Source organism: Rattus norvegicus, chromosome 4, assembly GCF_021556685.1.
Source record: "Rattus norvegicus strain SHRSP/BbbUtx chromosome 4, alternate assembly SHRSP_T2T, whole genome shotgun sequence".
Lineage (NCBI taxonomy): Eukaryota > Metazoa > Chordata > Mammalia > Rodentia > Muridae > Rattus > Rattus norvegicus.
The window spans coordinates 184,141,642-184,164,315 of record NC_141537.1 but is presented as its reverse complement, the minus strand read 5'-3'; the positions used below and the strand labels follow the sequence as shown (position 1 = coordinate 184,164,315).

Genomic DNA, 22,674 nt, shown 5'->3' with positions numbered 1-22,674 from the left:
AATTTTTATTGGCATGAATTGACCCCTTTTCTAAAACTATAAGGGGCTTGGCAACATGATTCATCAGGTGAAAGACACCTGCTGCCAAGTCTGACAAGTAGAGTTCATTTCCTAGGATCAACAATGATGGAAGGAGAGAACTGGTTCCTACAAATTGTCCTCTGACCTCATAAGCATGCCTACACACACACACACACACACACACACACACACACACACACACACAAACATACCTCACAAAACAAATAAAAATGCAATAAAATATCAAAAGTTAAACAATGAGGGATGCGGTTTTCCAAATAGCCTTTGTTATGATAAGATTTTCCTAGAAAGCCAAAATCTTGGCATAAGAAAATGTCACTCCAGATTTCCTTGAAGAAATTGGAATTGTGACAGCTTGGCATGTTTTATGCTAATTAGAGGTTAAAGCTGAGATTACTGACTCCACTGAAGGTTTTCCATTCAGGCGGCAGTTGTGTTAGGGACCCCCGACAGAATGGAAGGCAGTATTCTAACATAGCCCTGGCTGCCCTGGAACTCAGTCTATGGACCAGCCTGGCCTCAAAGTCTTTGTCTTCTGAGTGTTGGGACTAGAGGTATCCAAACCCTAACACACACAAACACACACCTGTCCCTTAAGGGAGAAATTTTCTTTAGTGATGTAATTACTAACAAAGTGCTCATTCGTCTATAATAACAGCTCACTTATTCTCCTTAATCAATTCTAATGGAACTCATAGATCAGAAAAATGCCTGGGCAGATAAGGAGATATTTCCTACCAAAACTGACTATCCCAGTTTGATCTCCAGGGCTCATAACATGGAAGGAGAAGACTCCTGAAACGCATTCCCTGACCTATACATAAGCACAGAAACACACACACACACACACACACACACACACACACACACACACACACACAATGTCATTTTTTAAGTCTTTAAAACTCAAATAAGTTTGGTGAACTTATTAGATCACCAAAAATGTTAAAGACATGAGAGCAGAAGAAGGACTCGGTGTGTACAGAAAGGAGATCAGAGGGAATGGGGAAGGGGGTACAGGAATGGTTAATAAAAGGATATGATCAAAATATGTACAGGAACGGGGTTGGGGATTTAGCTCAGTGGTAGAGCGCTTGCCTAGGAAGCGCAAGGCCCTGGGTTCGGTCCCCAGCTCCGAAAAAAAGAACCAAAAAAAAAAAAAAAATATGTACAGGAAACTGGGTTGTGGTGGCATATGCCTTTAATCCCAGCGCTCAGAAGGCCGAGGCAGGAGGATCTCTGCGAGTTTGAGGCAAGCCTGGTCTGCAAATCCAGTTCCAGGCCAGCCAGAGCTGTTACACAAAGAAACCCTGTCTCGGAAAAACAAAAAACAAAAACAAAACAAGAAAGTACATGTATGGGAATGTCATAACTAAACCCAGTATTCTGTATATGTTAATAATACAAAAAGTAAATCATTACTGCTTACAATTTTATAAATCAGTTACCGCTCAAATGAACAGGAAATATGTTTCTTGATTAGTACAAACAATAAATCGGTTTTCTGCTGTATTTGTTTGGCTAGCTTAGAATCTAACATTCTGCAAGAAGTCACCAACAAAAATAGAAGTACTCAGTAAAATCTTTTTCGTGTGTACCCTGTATAATAGAAGCAATAATTGCATAACATTAAATGTCCATAAACATTACAGATAGCAAAGTTGGTTATTTTCCCAGTAGCACCAACCTGATACTACCTAGATTATCATCATTCTTTCGTTCACTAAAATATAAATGGCAGGCTGAGTGGGACCCAGGGTTCCATAGCCACTGGAAAGAATGAACCAGGAAACACAACCACCCCCACCCCAAGTACAACCCAGCTAAGAAGGTAAGAGAAGTCATTTCAAGGGTTCCAAAAGATTATTGGAGGGTACGATAGAAGTTAAGGGTCAATTACACAGGTCGTTATTTACTCTGCCTGCCTCTGTGTGTGTGTGTGTGTGTGTGTGTGTGTGTGTGTGTGTGTGTGTGTGTGTGTGTGTGTGTGTGTTCTCCAACTCCTGATCCTCCTGCCTCAGTCACAAGAGTGCTGGAATTATAGATGTGAGTCACCACGTCCTGTCGGGACTAGGATCTTAAAATGGTTTAAGCATCTGCATGTCAGTTTAAAAATATGGTACAGACGTTGTGGGAAATGACCTCAGCGTGCTGTCTCCCTTCTCCAAAGCTACGTTATTGTTTAGGTTAGGTTGGGCGACATCCTCTCTGGAAGATAGGATCCTGCTCTGCAGCTCGCGCTCTAACCCGCTGATGGGGGCTGCACCGCGCAAGAGAGGTTGCCTCACTATTACAGCCGGCGGGCACGCACCCCGACGCGCCCCCGATCCTTCCGAACTCTCTGGTGCGCGCCCTGGACCGCGCGCCTCCGAGCTCTACGGGCGCTCCCGTCGCGCAGCGCGGTTCTGTTGACCCGCGGGCGCCAGACGCTGCGCTCGGGCGGGCGCAGCCGCGGCGGCGCGGGCCTCCCTAGCTGACACTCCCCCTGCGCGCCCCTCCCCCGCCGCGGCGGAATCCCGCCCGCCCGCGCGCGAGCCCGAGGCCGCTTCCCCGGTACCAGCGTCTAGAAGGATCCCGGCTGCGGCGATTGCGCGGCCATGGGCGCGCCGGGGTCGTCCTAGGGTCGCGGCGGAGACCGCAGTCCGAGCGGCGCGGTGGCCTCCTCCGCGAGGGAAGCCTGCGACGCTCCTCGGCGAGGCTTCTCAGCGGTTCACTCCGGAGAGCCTCCTCCGCGAACCCCAGCGACGGCCGCACAGGCAGCGCGGCGGGATGAGCGGTAGCGGCGCGGCACCGGGCCCGGGCTCGGGGTCCTCCCCAGCCGCCTGTCGCTTCGCGCACTACTTCGTGCTGTGCGGGATCGATGCGGACAGCGGGCTGGAGCCCGACGAGCTGGCGGGTAAGGCCGGGCTGGCTGAGGAGGCGCTAGGGAGGCGAGGTGCGGGCTCCAGACAAAAAGTCGGCTGCAGTAGCGGCGCTCGGGCTAGACGGGCACTCGTGGGCGACATAATGACATTGTTGTTAATTCCGCGCTCTGGCTAAGCCCCTGGGTGCTGGGTCCGCGTAACCGGCGCGGGCCCCCTAGAGGGCCGGACTCCTCCGCTGCTCGCGGGCGGCTCATGGCGCGCGGGACCGGGCTGTGCAGTGGTTCGCGAAGTTTGGCCCTGGCGGCCGACGTGGTGGTCTCAGCTCCATGAAGGAGTCGGGACCGCGGGGTGACGACGAGGTCCGCTCAGGAGGGAGGCCCAGCGGGATCGACCCCGACCTCTCTGGGTCGGCGCCACCCCTCCCCCCTGGTTCTGCGATGACGAGCGAGTCACCCTTTGGAATCCTGTGGATTTGGCGGTGCCAGTGCCGCCCGCGAGCTAGCGAGGACCTTTGGACGCTCGGGTTGCGGCCTGATGCTTTGTTGATACCCCTGCCCGGTCCCTGAGTTGACGTAGTTGGACAATCCTCCCCAAGAGGGGCGCACCGTGAGTCACCGCCGAGGTGTCACTGGAGGAGCATGTCCCCCATTTGACGGGTTTGGTGACGCAGTGCGGGACTGGGCTGGGAAACGTACCCTGAGAACCCGGGCATTTGAAGATGATAGGGACGGGGAAATGCGAAATGTAGGGAGCAGGCCTGGAGAGATGCCTGACTGAATTTTTCACTCTGCTTTCCTCCGTGGGATCTGAATTGTGATTTTTTTTTTAAAGGGTGAGACACATGACACCTTCCACCTGAACTTTATCTGTGTCAGTGCTAAACACTTAGGTCATAGCCTTTCAGAGCAGCTTTTTTGGAACATAGCATCCCTCATTGATTGCACCCGTATAGATTTTTCTCTCTTTCTTTGAGGAGAGGACTGGGAAGAATGTATTAAATAACAAATGATAGTAAACAAAAACGGCTCAGTGTTTATTAATACAGTCTCACGTCTTAACTGAGCATTTTAGTATTAAGTCAGCTTCACAGCAAAATGTTTTCAACAAAACTAAATATAGTTTTAGAGGAATAATGAAATACCAAGTTTTCCCTGTATGTGTAATTATGTAATCTTATTGTTTCTTCAGCTAAGGTTTCATGTATATGTTAAGAATGACATTAAGTTAAGGGACACGAAGTTGGAAGGGGGGTTGTCTGCAGAGTGATTTTGAAGAAAGATTTTTCTTGGGCTGGTAAAACAATTATCTTTTCTAGGACTCCTCTAAACAACTAGGATTTTTTTGGGGGGCCTTCTATAGTAGGTGAATGATGAAAAGAAAAAAGCCTGTATTTGTCCTCTCTTTGTCTACTAACACCAGAACACCACCTTTTAAAGTGTGTTCTGGGACTCTTCAGAAATCACCTCAGTCTTCATGAAGCAGTATCTCCTATTCTTTGGATTGTCCTTATTGTATTACTACTTAGAAGAGAAAGATTCTTGGACCAGAGGAATGCTCAGTGAAAACATGTACTGCTCTTGCTGAGGACCCAGCACCTACATTAGGTGGCTTATAAACAATTTATAACTCTAGTTCTAAGAGAGCTGACACAGCCTGGCCTCTGAGGCACTTTCTCTAACACAAACACACACTTAAAAATAATAAAAATCTGGAAAAAGATTCTGTGCTACTAATATAGTGAAGAAATTATTTTTAATTTTTCAGATTTATCTTATGTGTATGTCTACGTGCATGTCTGGTGCCTTCAGAGTTTAGAAGAGGGTAGAGGGTGTTAGGTAATCTGGAACTAGAGTTAGGGGTGGTTGTGACCCCTGAGTACTAGGAATTGACAGATTTAAGGCTTAGGAATCACACAGCTATTTGGCAAGTGTTTTATTTTCTATGATAATTTCTCTTCAGTTTAACTTAACCTTTAAGGAAATTTAAGCGGCTGGACTAACAAGATAAGATTTAAAAAAAAAAAGTTTCCTATCTCCCGTCTTAAGTGTATCCTTTTTCTGAATAAATAAACTTTCCTATGTGCTTTCATACTTGGCTTAACTTTTTTGTGCAATTGTTCACAAAAACAATGACTTCTTAAAAACAAAAAACATAGACATTGGTACCCCTGATATGATTAAGTCAACATTGTTTTGTTTGGGTCTTCCCATTTCTGTCAGAACTTCTTCATTGGTTCATTGACAGCCATTTCTCCAACCTTGAAAGTGTGTGTGCTGGTTTTTAGTGCAAACACCAACAGGTCTTACTTATTGTGAATCATCTGTAAACCATCTTGTTCCTCAAGGAAGGGACAAACGGGAGACAGTGAAAGAGGGGCATATGGGTAGAAATTGGTAGAAAACAAATTGTAAAACCCATTTTCCAGGCCACCTATCTCTTTTGCTGATATCGACAACTCTTTTTAGCTTGGAACAGTGTTGCAGTTAGAGGGAGAAAAATGGTGCAGAACCTAGGTAAAGTTCTCTAGACCTAGGATTTCTCATGATCCCTTTTTTTTTTTTTTTAGTTTTTTGTTTACTAAGATGTTAATTAAATTTCTCCTCCTTTCCCCTCCCCTCCCCTTCCTTCCCCCCCATGTGTATGTGTAAGCCATATATGCATGGGTGTGCACAGAGATCAGAAAGTACTGGGTTCCCTGGAGCTAGAATTCCAGGCAGTTATGAGATGCCCAGTGTGAGTGCTAGAAACCAAACTAGGGTCTTCCAGAAGAGCAATACGTTCTCCTAACTGCTAAGCCATCTCTCCAAATATGACTACTTTTAGCCAGGTAAATTTTTACACAACTCTGAGAATACAGGTATATAAACCAAACATTTACTGAAAAATCACGAGAAATTGTATTTTAAAAATAGTTCTTTGATCTATATACAGCTTTACCATCTACCAAGAATGAAAATATATTTGCATACAAATGAGATAAATATATGGCCTTATTTTTTTTATAAAGAATTAACTTTGGACAGAATATTTGATATTGCAGGAGATGACCTCAGTATCTTTCTGAATGGATCACCATTTTGATCTTGTAATAGTCAGTGCTGAGAATACCACTCCACTTGGCAGAAGTATATGAAGAACCATTTCAGAAATTGTGAATCTTTTCTTAATTTTAATAAAAATTCCTTTCATATGTTTTTGTTTGTTTTAAGTCCTGTCCTACAATATAGATCAAGCAGGCTTGGAACTTGCAGAAGCCTCTGGTGCCTGAGTACTGGGATTAAAGATTTGAGCCAGGCTGGACATGCTGGTTTATCCTTTTAATCTCATCACTCAGGAAGGATATTATAGCAGGCAGATGAATCTCTTCAGTTCTACCCAGAGCTACATTGTGAAACTCTGTCTCAAAAATCAAAAAAAAAAAAAAAAAAAGAGTTTGGACCACTGACCATTTCATGATTTTCTAAAATGAGACTTAAATAGCAACTCAAATAGTAATTAAAAAATTATCTTTATTGTATGTGTATGAATCGTTGGCTGCATGTATGACTATGTATCACATGCACATCAGATACCAGAAGAGAGATCCCTTAGATCTAGAGTTAGAATGGTTGCGAACCTCCGTGTGGGTGCTAGATATTGAACCTGGGTTCAATAAAAAAAAAAAAAAAAAAAAAAAAAAAAAGCAAGTGTTTTTAATCACTGACCCATCTCTCAAGCTCCAAGACAACAATTTTTAATCTTTTTTTTTTTTTTTTTTTTTTTTTTTGGAGTTGGGAACTGAACCCAGGGCTTTGCGCTTGCTAGGCAAGCGCTCTACCACTGAGCTAAATCCCCAACCCCAACAATTTTTAAAATTAAGTACACTTACACAATATAATTAAAAAATATATTAATCTGATAATTTCACAGTGAGGAATGATAGTAAGAAGATATTAAAAATCTTTGTTGGTTTTTTGTTTGTTTGTTTGTTTGTTTTGATGCAGGGTCTCAGAGAGCCCAGGGTGGCCTTGAACATGATTTGTAGGACCTTGAGCTTCAAGTCCTCCCACCTCTACATACCAAGTACTAAGATTGCGGTCTATATTACCAAACACATTTTAATCTTCTCTTTCTCCTTCTAGTCCTGGTCTCCTGCATACTAGGTACTGAACTTCCATCTCCAGCCCTTTTTGACTTTAAAGTGTTTTTAATTTAATTTATTTTTATGTGTATGAATGTTTTGCCTGCAGGTATATTTATGCACTACGTGTTAGCTTGGTGCCCAAGGAAGTCAGAAGATGGCATTTGATCCCCTGAAACTGCAGTGCCATGTGGGTGGTGGGAGTTAAATTTGAGCCCCCTGGAAGAGCAATCAGTGCTCTTAACTGTTGAGCCATCTCTCGGTGCCCCTCCCCAACCCACCCCAGCCACACACCAACCCCCCCGCCCCCGGAGCTGGGGATCGAACCCAGGGCCTTGCGCCTGCTAGGCAAGCGCTCTACTGCTGAGCTAAATCCCCAACCACACACCAACTTTTTGAGATACTATATAGCCTGGCTATTCTGAAACTCACTATGAAGATCAGGCTGGCCTCAAATTCACAGAGTTCTACCTATGCTGGGATCAAAGGTGTTCACCACCATGACTAGCCCCAGCTCCTTTTGTACTTTCAGTTTTGAGACAGAGTCTCATAAATTGACCAGGCTGGGCCGGAACTTACTTGGTAACCCAGCGAGGTCTTGAAATTGTGATCCTCCTACCTCAGCCTCCTGAGTAGCTGAATTACAGGCATGTACCACTAGGCCCAGAAAACATCAAATGCACAGTATAAACTGTAATTCGTGTGTGTGTGTGTGTGTGATGTCATGATTATGATCCAGGTTGTTTGAGACAATATTCACTAGTGTCTGGTGACAAGTCATCTTGTGCATTGCAAGAATGTTGTCATGTTCAGAACCAAGACTACAATGATAATGTATAGCAGAACCAGAAACATTTTTTCTTTTTATTCTTTATGCATTTAATTTTTAATTAATTTTTATTGCTGTATGGTCATAATCCTTTTAGTGTTTACCCCATTTTTGTGACCTCCTCCCTGCATTTTATGTGACTTTTGATAGGGTTATGCCTTAAAATTTAAGTAGCAGAGCTCCCTAACGTAACCAAAGATGTAATTGGTTGCCAAAGGAGGCTCAGAGTCAATTAATTGTAGTCTTCTGCAGAATTGTGAAGCCTGTTTATTGAAAGTTTAGCAAAATTATGTTTGCTTTTGAAGTTGAATCTCATTCAAGCAGGAGTAAAAGTTTAGTGTTTTCTGAATGTGGACATAAGGCTATTACATAGACATATCTTGTTGAATCATTAGGGGATAGATGCTTTGAAATGAATGTCTGTTGACATGTGTATGGACATTAAGTATTTTTGAACCTTATGGAACTCACTAGAAAAGATCAGGTGACAGTTTTTTCCTGAAAGTCTTTGAGGGGACACCTGAAGCACTAGTGTATGTGTATTCAAGTACAGATGAAAAGTAATTTTAATTTTCTTGCTCTTAATACTAAAGTCTTAATAGTAAAAGCTCGCATAAGTGATGTATTACTTTTGTAAATCCAACTGACTAGCCTTTAACACCTCTAAAATAATGAAATAGTCTACTTTCTGGTGTGGAAACTACTTTGCACTCCATTCCCTTGTTCCCTGACCTTTGACCTTTGACCCTGCTGCTTTGTAATGAGATTATGGGCCTTTGAGTTTCTCTCCAGTCTGCTGAGGTTTCCTTGCACAACATAAAGCTTTAGGCTTCCTTAAAAAGCTGTTTTTAAAAATGAAGAAACAGCTTAGATGTAAGTGTTGATATGAGTTTTATAAATAATTGTTCTTTAAAAAGTTTTTTCTTCTTTATTGTCCAAAGTATGTATTTATATTTTTAATAGTAAATTTAATTGTTTTATTTGTGTATGACTTAATTTGCCCCCCCCCCTTTGTAAATAAAATGTCCTTGGAAACTTTTATAAAATAAAATTGCTTATTTAGGGAAAGGCTAAAAACGAGAGCTTTTTTGGGTAACGAGCTCAGGAGAGACTCCGCACTGCTGATTTTCGTAGTTGTCCCTTTAGACATGGGGACTTGGCATCTGGATTGAAAGAGTATAATACATGACCAGTAAATTGCTTATGGTCAAAGAAAATCACTGTTTTAATCTTCCTATAATGAGCGAATTGGACTTTATCTAAATTCTCAAAAAATAGAATAAGAAAAAATAAAGGAATTGAAAAAGATGAGCTTGTTAATAATAGTATATTAGTTGTTATTTGTTAGTTGTTATTAATAAGTTGCTTTTGGGGGGGAAAGGGCAAAATTAGTGACAGATATAAGAGCCTGGGCTGATGCCTGATGACCCGAGTTCCATCCCCTAGAGATGAGAGGTGAGAACCAGCTCCACAGAGTTGTGTTCTGGTCATCGTGGGTGCTGCATCATCACCGTCATCACCATCATCACCACCACCACCACCACCATCATCATCATCAATAACAACAACAACAACAACAACAACAACAACACACACACACACACACACACACACACACACACACACACACCTGATTATAGTAGTCATAAAAGAACTTCAGCTCAGCAGGAAAGGCGCCTGCTTCCAAGCCCGATGACCTGAGATAGAGAACTGAACCAAGTCTGTAAAGCTGTCCTCTGACCTCCACAAATGCCTTGGCGTTGACATTCTTTCAAGTCAATAAATGTAGTGAATAGAAATTTAAACAACAGCAAGAGATTGAAGGTTCTCTGTGTTTTGTTATTTTGCGATCTCAGGTTCATCTAGAAAACTGAACATCTACTTGTTTGAGTCATTCATTCATTCATTCACTCAGGTAGAAGGTCTCATGTATCCGATGCTGGCCTCAAAACTCATTGAATAGCTAAGGAGATGACTTTGAAGTCTTGAACCTCTTGCCTCTCAAGTGCTGGGACTACAAGAGTATGGTTCCGTACCCAGTACATCCCAGTGATTTTAATAGAAATTACTGTTTTAAATAATTCCTGAAAGATTTATAAAGTGAAGCTTTTAGACTTTAGTTCTTATGGAACTTTCTTATTTTTCCAAGAGGAAAGATAAGTACTGTAATTGGTTTGAAATAACAAAGGGCAGTGAGTGCTTTGTTATTTTTAAAGAACTGTGAATTTTCTATGTGAACAGTATACACACTCAGATCTAAAACTGGAGTGTATATAAGACTGCTTTAAGGAAATAACCACCACCTGTTATTCCACAGAGACAGAATGTAAAATAAAAATAGAACTTCTCACTTCCGGTTTTTAACTAGAAGCCAGAGTGACCACATGATTGTTGCTAAATGAACTTAGCACTAATTTAAAAAACAACCTAAGTGATATTTTAAAATTTATTTTCAAAGATTTTATGCCCCTGCATAGTATATATGAAACATAGTCCTGCTCGAATCCTTCTACCCTCTGAACTTTTTTGTCCTGTCCTTCACTGTTAGTCACCTTTGTTCCTCAGTTAACTTACATGTTTTTTCTTTTTGTTTTGTTTTTTTCTTTGTTTTTTCTATGTAGCCTTGGCTGTTCTGGAACTCCCTATATAGAAGAACTCACAGATCCACCTACTGTGCTCTCTGGAGTGCAGAGGCTAAAGTCACGTACACCACACCTGGCCCATTACTTCTGTCTTCATGTGAGAGAAGGAAGCTGCTTTAAGTATCTATATGAAATGACAAATGAGAGAAAACACGAGATGTTTGTCTTTCTGAAATTGGCACAGTTTATTTAATTATAATAATTTCTAGTTGCATCAGCAAAATATTTTATCCAAATTGTTACTGTTTAACTTGGTGTGTGATGGTTGTAAAGATCTCAACATATAGTCATTGATTCAAAGAATAAATGGATAAGTAAGATTCTCTTTCAGCTTTTACTGTCACAGAAATCCAGACCCTGATACTTGCAGTCCATCCTCTCCTTTCAGAATCCCTCCATACCATCAGTAGTTAAAGTACAATGGGGAAATGACTCTTGGAAGCTTAGCCCTAAAATAATCTACTCTTTAGTTTTTGGTTTTTTTTTTTTAATATTTTCGTTTTATGAGTACACTGTCTCTATCTTCAGACACATCAAAAGAGGTCAAAAGAGGGCATCGGATCCAATTACAGATGGTTGTGAGGCACCATGTGGTTGTGGGATTTGAACTCAGGACCTCTGGAAGAGCAGTCAGTGCTCTTAACTGCTGAGCCATCTCTCCAGCCCCAAAATAATCTACTCTTTAGTTGATTTTTTTTCTATAGTGGAAAGGAGAAAGGAAAACACCAACAACAAATTAAATGGGAAGACAGCAAAGCTTAATAACCAGAAGAGGCAGCTCAGTGACAAGATAAACTCTAGATCTCTGCCCTGCTAGCGTGTGGAGACTTCTCTGTAGTCATACAGCAAAATCATGATGGGTTCAGAGGTTACAAGAAACTCGTGAGGAAAACATGGCTGTCTTTTTCCTTACAGATTGCTTTAGACAATATTTGAGGAGGCTGGACTGCCGGCAAAAGCAGCAGTTCCCTTCCTCAGTCTCAAGATAAGGTTATATAAACAGTCCATGGCCAGTGCTGGGCACTGATTCTAGAATGCCTGTAGTTTCCCTTTCTACGTAGCAGGAATAAGAACAGAGACAATGTTTTGATTGTTTTGCTTTTGTGTGTGTTGTGTGTGCATGCGTGCGTGCGTGCGTGCGTGCGTGCGTGCGTGTGTGTGTGTGTGTCTGTCTGTCTGTCTGTCTGTCTGTCTGTCTGTCTGTGTGCTTTCAGAATTCTCTGGCCACGTTGCTATAAAGAAGTTCAGATTTCTGTTCCCTTCTGAGAACGACTTTCTTCCTAAAACATAACATGAGTTTCAAATGAAACACCACCACCAAAAACCAACCAAACAAACCCCCACAACTTTGCATGCTAGCCTAGAAACTTAAAGACACTCAAAAGTAACTGAAAAATTTAAAAGGTTCATTTGTGATAATAAACTTAGGCAAAGATAAATGTTTATAATTTTCAATTAACCTCTCAGCTTACTGAAAATTAATAGAATTTTTAAAAATTCTAAAATTTTAAAAATTATTTAATGTGCATAGGTATTTTGCCTGCATGTATGTCTGAATGCCTGATCCCCTGGAACTGGAGTTACAGAAAATTGCGACATGCCATGTCAGTGCTGGGAATGGAATCTGGGTCTTCTGGAAGAGTAGCCAGTGCCCACAACCACTGTGCCATCTCGCTAGCACTGGAGGGTTTTCTTTTTTTTTAATCTTTATTAACTTGAGTATTTCTTACTTACATTTCGATTGTTATTCCCCTTCCCGGTTTCCGGGCCAACACCCTCCCCCTCCCCTTCTATATAGGCTTCCCCTCCCCACCCTACCCCCAACAATCATGTTCACTGGGGGGTTCAGTCTTGGCAGGACTAAGGTCTTCCCCTTCCACTGGTGCTCTTACTAGGATATTCATTGCTACCTATGGGGTCAGAGTCCAGGGTCAGTCCATGTATAGTCTTTGGGTAGTGGCTTAGTCCCTGGAAGCTCTGGTTGGTTGGCATTGTTGTTCATATGGGGTCTCAAGCCCCTTCAAGCTCTTTCAGTCCTTTCTCTGATTCCTTCAATGGGGGTCCCCTTCTCAGTTCAGAGGATTGCTGCTGGCATTCGCCTCTGTATTTGCTGTATTCTGGCTGTGTCTCTCAGGAGAGATCTACATCCGGCTCCTGTTGGCCTGCACTTCTTTGCTTCATCCATCTTGTCTAATTGGATGGCTGTATATGTATGGGCCACATGTGGGGCAGGCTCTGAATGGGTGTTCCTTCTGCCTCTGTTCTAAACTTTGCCTTCCTATTCCCTGCCAAGGGTATTCTTGTTCCCCTTTTAAAGAAGGAGTGAAGCATTCACATTTTGGTCATCCTTCTTGAGTTTCATGTGTTCTGTGCATCTAGGGTAATTCAAGCATTTGGGCTAATAGCCACTTATCAATGAGTGCATACCATGTATGTCTTTCTGTGATTGGGTTAGCTCACTCAGGATGATGTTTTCCAGTTCCAACCATTTGCCTACGAATTTCATAAAGTCGTTGTTTTTGATAGCTGAGTAATATTCCATTGTGTAGATGTACCACATTTTCTGTATCCATTCCTCTGTTGAAGGGCATCTGGGTTCTTTCCAGCTTCTGGCTATTATAAATAAGGCTGCTATGAACATAGTGGAGCACGTGTCTTTGTTATATGTTGGGGCATCTTTTGGGTATATGCCCAGGAGAGGTATACCTGGATCCTCAGGCAGTTCAATGTTCAATTTTCTGAGGAACCTCCAGACTGATTTTGTGTGGAAGAATTTAATTAAATAGTTGCTGATACTTGATAATGCAGGCATAGTGCGTGGGGTTTATTAGAATATAATTACTCCAAAAAAGCTAGCAAGGACAGCAAAATAATTCTATTATTACAGTTGATTGAGTAAAGTACCTCAGGTCCTTTCATGGGATTTAAAGTGTCCTTAGAACTCGTGTATAGACCTCCAAAAGTAGTTCCTAAGGTTGAAACACTTTACTGACAGCTAAGTGTGTGTGTGTGTGTGTGTGTGTGTGTGTGTGTGTGTGTGTGTGTGTGTGTGTGTGTATTTGTGCTTATTGAGGTCAGAGGATACTTTCTGGACTCAGTTCTTTCCTTCCACCATATGTTCCTAAGGAATTGAATTCAGATTGTTGAACTTGGCAGCCCAGGCACTCAGGAGACTAAAGCAGGAAGATTTGGAGTTCCTGGCTGACCTGGGTTGCACAGTAACTTCAAAGCCAGCATGTGCTGCAGGGGCTTTGTCTTAATAAAACAAAATGGAACAAATTTTACACCTGTCTCTAGCCACTTAGTTATGTCCTCCATAAGTAGCCATCACATTCTTGTTTATTGTTTCTACTGCCATGTTCTATTTCTGTGTACTGTGACATATTAATCTTAACTGTATCCTCCGCGCTTTAGATACTTTTCAGAAAGACAGTTTTATTTCTAAAATCTGTCATAAACTTTTGGCAGGTGGCAGTGGCCACCTCCACACTTTGTTTCACCAGATAGAGCCTAGCTATCAGCAGACAGCCAGAGAGCACTGGGGCACTCTGCCTTGCAGCTGGTGCTGGTAACTTCTTGCTTCAGTTCATCCACAGTGATCTTGTCCTCCAGGTCCCAGATCTTGACAATGGAGCCTGTGGCACAGCAGAGCCAGTGGTGTTTGGGGCTGAAGCACTTGGTGACAGTGCAGCCTGCCATCCTTGCCTCCAGAAGCACGGAGGGGCTCATCTGAAGACACTGTTTGGACTTTTTTTTTTAACTGAGTTTCATGTAACCCAGGCTGGCCTTGAACTCTGAATAGTTAAGGATCCTTAGTTTTATGCAGTACTGGTGAGTGGGCCCAAGGCTTTGTGCATGGTAGGCAAGTGCGTTACCAACTGAGGTAGTCACAGCCCTGTGTTTAATGTTTCTAAAGTTAAGTTACCATAGATTTTAAGAAATCAACCAATTACTGAAAGTGGATTATTCCATTTTTTTAAAATTAAGAAATATTAGGGTGTTCTTTTTTTATGAATTAACTTGTCATCTGGATGTGGTTGTATATGCCTATAATCTCAGTACTCTGAGGATGATGGATTGATTTGAGTTCAAGACCAGCCTGTGCTATAGAGTAAAATACTCTCTTAAAAAAAAATCAAACAAACTTTAAACAAACACACAAACTTGTCATTAGGGCTGCTTTATTTTATTAGTTTTCTAGTACCTTGAGTCAATTTACTCCAAAATTTAGCTCTCTCAATTACAGTTCAGTCGTAGAGCTTGTGCTTAGCATGAGTGAAATGTGGGGTTCAATCCTGAGCATCATACCAAACATCGCCCCCCCCCCCCCCATAACAAGCATTTACCTCAGGCCAGGCACCAAGGAGTAGTGGTCAGGTGGTTCTAATTCAGTTTCTTATAAGATTGCAGTCAGACATTTGCAGGGGTCTTCATCATCCCCAGACCTGCCTCTAGCACTAGTATCCGCTTCCAGCCTCTAGTTTGGGGAAGATTAAGATTCTTATCACAGAGGCCTTATGTAGGCTCCCTATACATAGTAAAGACATGAGTGCTGGCTTTGCTAGAGTAAGTGATGAGAGAGGCTCCCGTGATATAAATCAAAACAGCTTATAACTCAGTCTTCAAAGTACATTCATTCCATTGTTTCTTTTTATGGTATTGGTCACTTAGACCAACTGTGGCTAATGTGAGATGGCACCTGTCAATGCACAGAGTGCCAGAAAGTAGTACTCTGTGAGTTAAGGCTCCTAAGCTTCAGCAGTTGTTTTCAGTAGATTAAACCAAAGCTATACTTGTATGTGGGATAGTGAAGCAAATTGCAGCATGGCAGGGTTTAAGAATATAGGTTCTGTTGTCAGACTGCCTTAGGGATGTTACTTAAAGTTTAGAACAGTGCCTGGCACATAGTAAATCTCAATTATTATCTGTTATTACTAAAAGAAATTAAGGACACTGGTGAACTCAGTTGCCTTTCTATCTGGATGGAGGATAGAGTATAGTAAGAGGCTGAAAGGGTAGGCAGGATCCAGTGTGTTCTGGGGAAGAGAAGCTTTTGCTTCTGATGGCTGAGCAGAATTGATTTATTTATACAGCTGCTGTCCTTGACAATTAATGTTTATTTTAAACTGCTTTGTAGCTGTTGGACTTTCTTTTATTATTTATTTATTTATTTAGGTTTGTTGAGACAGAGTTTCTCTGTGTAACCTAACTGTCCTGGAATTCACTTAGGCTGGTCTCAAACTCAAGAGATTTACCTGCCTCTCTCTGCCTCCTGAGTACTGGGATTAAAGGCGTGTACCACCACCACCAAGCTTTAATTAAGCTTTCTTCTCTCTCTGTCTCTGTTTCTCTCTCTTGTCTCTCTTTCCCTGTCTCTCTGTCTCTCTCTCTGTCTCCCCCTCCCTCTCACCTCCCTCTTCCTCCTCTCTCTTTTTTCCCCCAACCCTTCCCTCCCCCCACAGACTTTCTTTTTTAATTCTTCCAGATCTACTACTCCTCCATTTCTCCTCCAAATAAGAGCAGGCCTCCCAGGGAAATCGAATGAACATGGCCTGACAAGTTACAGTAAGACTAGGCATGAACCCTCATATCAAAGCTGAAGAGGCAGCCCAGTAGGAGGGAAAGGGTCCCAAGAGCAGGCAAAGTAGAAACACCTCTCTCCCACTGTTAGAGTAGGAGAAAGTCTAGCAAGTCTTATGTCTATTTTTGCTTTCATAAAAACATTTGGGTTCTCAGGTTTTGAAAAGCAATTAGGTGTGTATGGTTTGTTTTGTTTAGTTTTTAGTTTATAATGATCTTACTTGAAATAAAAGTGATGATAGTATTTGTCTTTAAAAGTAAAAAGGAGAAAGAAAAGGAATAGGGTATTAGTGGGGAAAAACTGAAAAGTGCTTGATAAATTATGTAAGGAAAACTTTTGGCTTCGGCCAGAAATTTAGTTTCTAGGCAGCTGCAGGTAAACCTACCTGGCATACTTTTTCATTATTCTGAAATATTCATGGGCTCCCACAGTCCTTCCTTGTTTCCATTAGATTCTTCCATGCTCTCACGTTCCAGGGCTGCTGAGGATTCGCCGTGGTTGTCCTTGCTTTGTTTTCATGCTGCTTCCGATATAATCAATAAAAAGTAGACACTCAAGGAAAAGTTTGACTGTCTAATTACTCTTGGCAAACTAATCTGTGGAACCAACTAAATAGCATAGTTTTTGAGAATGAGAAACAATGACCAAAATAGCCATCATAGTTTATTATACTTTAAGGTACATAGAATAAACATCTCTGAATGAATCTCTTCTGATCGTTAAATATAGCCCCTCTTCACTCTGTCTGCTGTATACAAGATGATCCCAGCACTGCAAGAAAAGAATAAATGAATACTGAAACATATGGTCCTCACGGAGGACATCTGTGATCTAAAATACACATACTTTCTACTCCGTGTCACTTCTGGGGACTAAGTAGGGCTGTCCGGGGGTATTCATTTATTTCCAATCACTTTTTAAATGCTTTTATTTATGTGTCTCTGTGTGGGTATATGTACATGGGTAAGTGTCCGTGGAGAACAGAAGTGGGTGTCAGATCCCTGGAGCTGACATCATAGGTAGTTGTGAGCTGAACTCAAATCTTCTAGAAGAAACATATAGGACTTAGCTACTGAGCCCTCTCCCCAGCCCTGTCTTCACCATCTAACCCTGACGCCATTTAAAATGAACAGTTTAGCATAATGATTGTAAATGTGGATCCTGGAGATGGGATACCTGAGATCAGATTTTAGCTCTGCCATTTGCAAATTTTGTGTTCTAAAATGTTGAATTAATTAATGAAGTTTTAATGTGTGTGGGTATTTTGCCCATAGATACCTGTGCGTCATTTACTTTCTGATGCCTGCCAAAGCCAGAACTGAGCATAGAACCCCTGTGGTTTTGAGCTGTCATGTGACTTGAACTTGGGTCCTCTGGAAGAGTAGCCAGTGCTTTTATCTGCTGAGCCATGTCCTAAACACACACACACACACACACACACACACACACACACACACACACACACACACAGTTTTTAAAAAGGAAAAAAAGAAAAGTCTGAGAATGGATTGGGGTTTACTAGTTCAGACTTTGCCTACTGAGAGCACCAAAGTGAACAACAATCTGGAAACCAAGTACAGCCAGTACCTGGTAGAAGTACAGCCTGGTGTGTACAGACGGACACTGTAGGGCACGGAGATTACTGTGGAAGTAGTTAGCCTGCCTCTGGACTGAAGGTAACCTGAGTTTTCCTCTCATCTAACAGTGGGTGAGGGGTGCTAAAATCAAGGCAGGGCGCAAGAGAGAGTACATCCTTGGGCTGCAGTACGGATATCAGCGAGCCTCTGCATAGGGCATTCTGGTGGTGCTGAGCTACGAGGGCTGCCTGTCTCACTACTAGATGAGTACAAAACAAAAAATTCTAGCCTCCTATTCATATGAACTTCTGGGCAAAGTTCAGTGTCTCCATTTACCAAGAGATGAACACAAGGTTGGATAACACTGTCAGTCTCCACTGGAGAGCAGGAAACAGTAACACCTCAAATTAGCAGCCAAGTCTCAGATCAACCCTGGTGCTTACTTTTTGGCCATAGTGAACAACCTCAGCCTGATTGGTTTAGGATATACTTAGAACTTAAAGCTAAACATTAAACTGATGCTGTCAGCTACTAGATTGCAATGTTGTCAGTGTCAGTGGCCGCAAGCTTAGTATAAAATTGGAATGTCAAACATAAGTAAATACTATACAATCATTTGTTTAAACCATTCATGAATATAGCTACCTTCAGAATTTTATAAAAATTAGTATTTATATTATAAAGTGTGGGGAGGGCACATGTCATATGGGACAGTCAGAGGACAACTTTTGAGCCACTCTCTTCCACTTTTTGTAGGTTCTGGGTATGGAACCCAGGTTTTCAGGCTGTAAGGCAAGTGTCTTTTCACTGTCTAACCTATGACCAAGGCAACTTATAAAAGACAACATTTACTTGGGTTTGTGGTTTCAGAGAGCTATAATCCATGATCGTCATGATAAGGAGCATGTACCAGATAGGAAGGCGTACAACTGGAGTAGTACCCGAGAGCTTACCTCTGATCCACAAGTGCACGGCAGAAATAGAGAGACTCCGGAATTTAATATATTGTTTAATGTATGTCTGGGGTATGAGAGTTGCTATCAGAAAGGATGTTATGGTGCACCCTGTAATTGTCACCCTTGAGGGTGGCAGAAGGTCATCTCCAGCTACATAGCAATTTTAAGGCCAGCTTGGGCTATTTGAGACCTTATGTCAAACAAACAAGGAGAAAGATGTTTCTGAGTGCCTATCATGTTAGAACTCCAGATTTAAAGTGATTCAGCTTTGGTGCTGGGGAGGTAATTCAGTAGTTAAGAGCACTTGGTTGCCTTTCCAGAAGATCTTGGCTAAACTCCCCGCACCTTGGTTAAACCACACAGAACCACGGTGTTTCACAGCCATCATGTCTGTACTTGCAGATGGATTAGATGCCCTCTTTTTGACGTCCTTGGGCACCATGTGACCCACATACCTGTGATATATATACTTATATGTAGGCAAAGCACTCACACATTAAAATGAATAAATTAAGCAAAAGTACCTTTAGTTGCAAAAGCAGGCAGATCTCTTTGAGTTCGAGGCCAGTCTGGTTTACAAAATTCATCCAGGACAGCCAGAGCTCCTGCTGTACAGAGAAACCCTGTCTTGAGGGGTTGGGGGGGGGGGGGGGAATTGACCTTTAAGGTGTTAATGTTTCAGAAGAACAGAAGAAACTCAGCTCTAAAAATGATCCTTTCAATTGAGGGAAACTTGGCCATGGTATAGGTGCCAGTTTTTGTTTTTTAAAATCTAGGAGTAGCTGCAAGTGGGTACTAGTAATTGGCACTTTGCAAATCTGTATAAACAGATAAAATTATGACTTCCTTGGCATTGAACCTCACTTCCTAACTCTAATTGCTGAAAAACTTGTGGCTTGATGGTATAGACAGACCCATCTGAAAAGGACATTTTAAAATAACTCTTTATGCCCTGTTTCCACTCTAGCCATCTTTGCTGTTTACCCCAGAAGTAGCCCACAGAGTGTGGTAATTCCTTCTTTTGTGTTATTGTGTCATTTTGGGGTAGATAGGATGGATGTGATAAAGCCAGTAATTCAGGACTTAATTCCTCTTCCTGTTGCACATGGTTTGTTTTATCATTGCACTATGACTAGCTTTCTGGAGCCCCAGCTATGAGCTGGGCAGAGGCCCTGTGATTGTAATCACGGGCTGACAACACTGCGGATGTGAAGTGGACTTCTGTTGTGTTCTCACCACTCGGTTTATTTTGTTAGTACTTTAATGAGTACCTTTTAGAGTTTCCATTTTGTATGGAATTACATCATCTCCTTCAAATGCTATAATCAACATCATTTACAATAAAATGTGAATAAAATATTGAAACTCAAAGTGAATTGTAGAGATCAATAGAAGAATCTTGAGAGATTGCATCTGGTCTTCACATACATACATACATGCATGACACACACACAGCCTGCCACACATGTACATATGTGCATAGACACACACACAGCCACACAAATAAATTATTTTTATAATAAGTTCCCAAGTTAGTATATGAATCAGATTGGACAGAAAAAAATTAATTTGAATAATTTTTTAATTTATTTCCTTATTTTTACTCTTTATTTAGTGTGGTGAGGGCTCCAAGCCATGATGTGTAAGTGGAAATCAGAGGACAGCTTGTGCAAGTCTCTTCTCTTCCACCATCTGGTTCCTAGGGATAGGATCTAGGGCATCAGGTTTGGAACAAGAGACTTGAGCCATCTCACTGTCCCTCCTCCCAAAGTGTTCTGAGTCTTTTTGAGTTTAAACAATAATTTTTCTGTATTCTATCAGGAAAATCCAAGAATCAGGCAGGAAAAGCATTTAGCAAATAGGAATATTTATGTGGATGAAATGCTTCTTTTGGGGAGTGATAAAATGTTTTCAAAATTAAGTTGCTGGTGTAACTGTGAAAAAAACTAAAGATCATTGAATCATATATTTTTAAAGGATAAATATTAAAGTATGTGAGGTATATCTCAATAAAGCTAATTTTAATTAGCTTTAATTTTAATGTCAATTTGTGCATGCACATCTGTTGCAGTTACCGGGTTTTCTAGACATTTAATGGGAAATTAGGTAAGCAAACACACAAGTCAACAGAGAGCTCCTAGATCTGGTTGAACTTTAGGGGATCTCAATGGCCTAGAAATTGCTAAATGACATAGATTAAGGTAATAGCACTGAGAGATTGATTGATTATTTTATTGTCATTTAAGATATAAACAAAGTGATTGTGTATGCTAGAAAGTGTAGGCTGAACTAAGCAGTTGAGTAAGGGGGAAAACACACAACACATTTGATTTTTGAGGAATTTTGTCTTTAACAGAGGGTTAGAGGACTTCTTTGTTTTTTGAGATAGTGTCTTGCTGTGGATCCCAGATTCATCACCCTCTGCCTTAGCCTCCCAGGTACCAAGATTTTAAACATGTAATGATACGAAACATAGGTTCTTTAAACACACTTTGTAGACCCAGCTGCTTATGTTTGTCTACTCTGGATCTTTTTAAGCATGTCGTCTGTTTCTGGTACTTCAGAGTCATCCTACAGAAAATTTGTGCTATTTGAACTTAAAGGATAACCAGGAAAAGCCATGCAGTTTTTAAACTTCAGAGTAGCTCTGTAGTTATGCATATAGATTTGTTAATAACTTTCCATTTGCTACCTTCTGAAGTTAGTGACATATCCTGGCCAGTCCCCTGTATTCAGAAAGAAGCACAATGTATCTATTTTCTCCTAACTCCTTCTGAGTTATTTTCATACAAGTGTCATAAGCAAAAACTCTTCCCATACATTTTCACACAACTTTGTCTTAATCTATTTCCTGAACAGCCCTGTTACTGAGCCTGGCTCTAAGGTTTCTGTCACAGGTTTAATGCTGATTAGTTCCCAGACAATGTTAGGGCAATAAAAAATAGACAAAACTGGTTTGTACAATTGCTGAAGTTATGTCACATGAAAGACTATATATTATTTACCAAGATGAGGTTAAATTAGCATAGCATGAACAGGAGAAAAGAAAGGGGGAAGTGAGGTAGAGAGGAGCAGGCTGTACCAGTCAATTATGATTAGTAGTGTTATTAAATAATGTATCTGAATCTAACAGAGTCAGTGGTTGAGTGAACATTTACTCAGGTGATCTTATGTCACTTCGAAATGAAAAGATAGTATATAGTCCTGAAGGCATAACTAAAAGTCACATGGAAGATGTTTGCTAATAATCCTAGTAAAAATGACGTTTGAATAATGCTTCAACATGCAGAGATGATATTTTAGATACTCTTTTTGACCTGTTATGTTTTGAGTATGGGTCTGACATTACAGTATAAGAAGGACATTTAAGGAATAGAACTCTGACTGGGTTTCTGGGAACATCAGCCCACACTTGAAGACTCAGTGTAGAATCTCTTATATGTTGTATGGAAGGATCACCTGTTAATCAGAAAGCCTATGGCTAATAAAGAGCTGAGGTGGGACATCCAGTAGTTAGGGAGAGGAATTCTGGGATAGTCAGATGGGAGAGTTTCACCCTGGAACTCTGGAGACAATCTCATGAAACTGAGGGAGACTAACCATGTGGAAGACATAGAGTAGTTTAAATAGGTTATATAAGTAATGGGCTAGTTGGGGAATAAGCTGAAGCTTATTAATAAATGGCCTAAGCATTTATTAGTAAGTTATTAGCTCAGAGTCTTTAGTCTGGGAACAAAGAGGAGGGTGGAAAGCTTGTAATTACAACCCAGGATTCATTCATTCATTCATTCCTTCCTTCCTTCCTTCCTTCCTTCCTTCCTTCTTTCCTTCCTTTTTTCCTTTCTTTTACATCCCAATATCATCACTCCCCTCCTCCCAGTTCCTTTGCACAGCTCTTTTTCCCCTCGTCCCTCCTCCCCTTCTCCTTGGAGACGGGGAAGGCTTCCCCAGGTGTCACCCCACCCTGGCACATCAGGTCACTGCTGAACTAGTTACATCCTCTCCCACTGAGGCAGACAACAAGGCAGCCCAATAAGGGAACAGAATTCACAGGCAGACAGCC

General features: G+C 41.5%; 1 protein-coding gene across 5 annotated transcripts in view; it reads left to right on the top strand.

The window, feature by feature from the left end:
* The first annotated feature begins 2,555 nt into the window (after window positions 1–2,555).
* The window catches only part of Dennd5b (DENN domain containing 5B), a 132,650-nt gene continuing 112,531 nt past the window's right edge, over window positions 2,556–22,674 (top strand). For 3 of the 5 annotated variants that reach the window (NM_001431962.1, NM_001431961.1, NM_001431960.1), the window contains 1 exon segment: window positions 2,556–2,938. In NM_001431962.1, coding sequence (NP_001418891.1) covers window positions 2,903–2,938 — 36 coding nt within the window. In that variant the 5' untranslated portion in view covers window positions 2,556–2,902. 5 annotated transcript variants of the gene reach the window in all.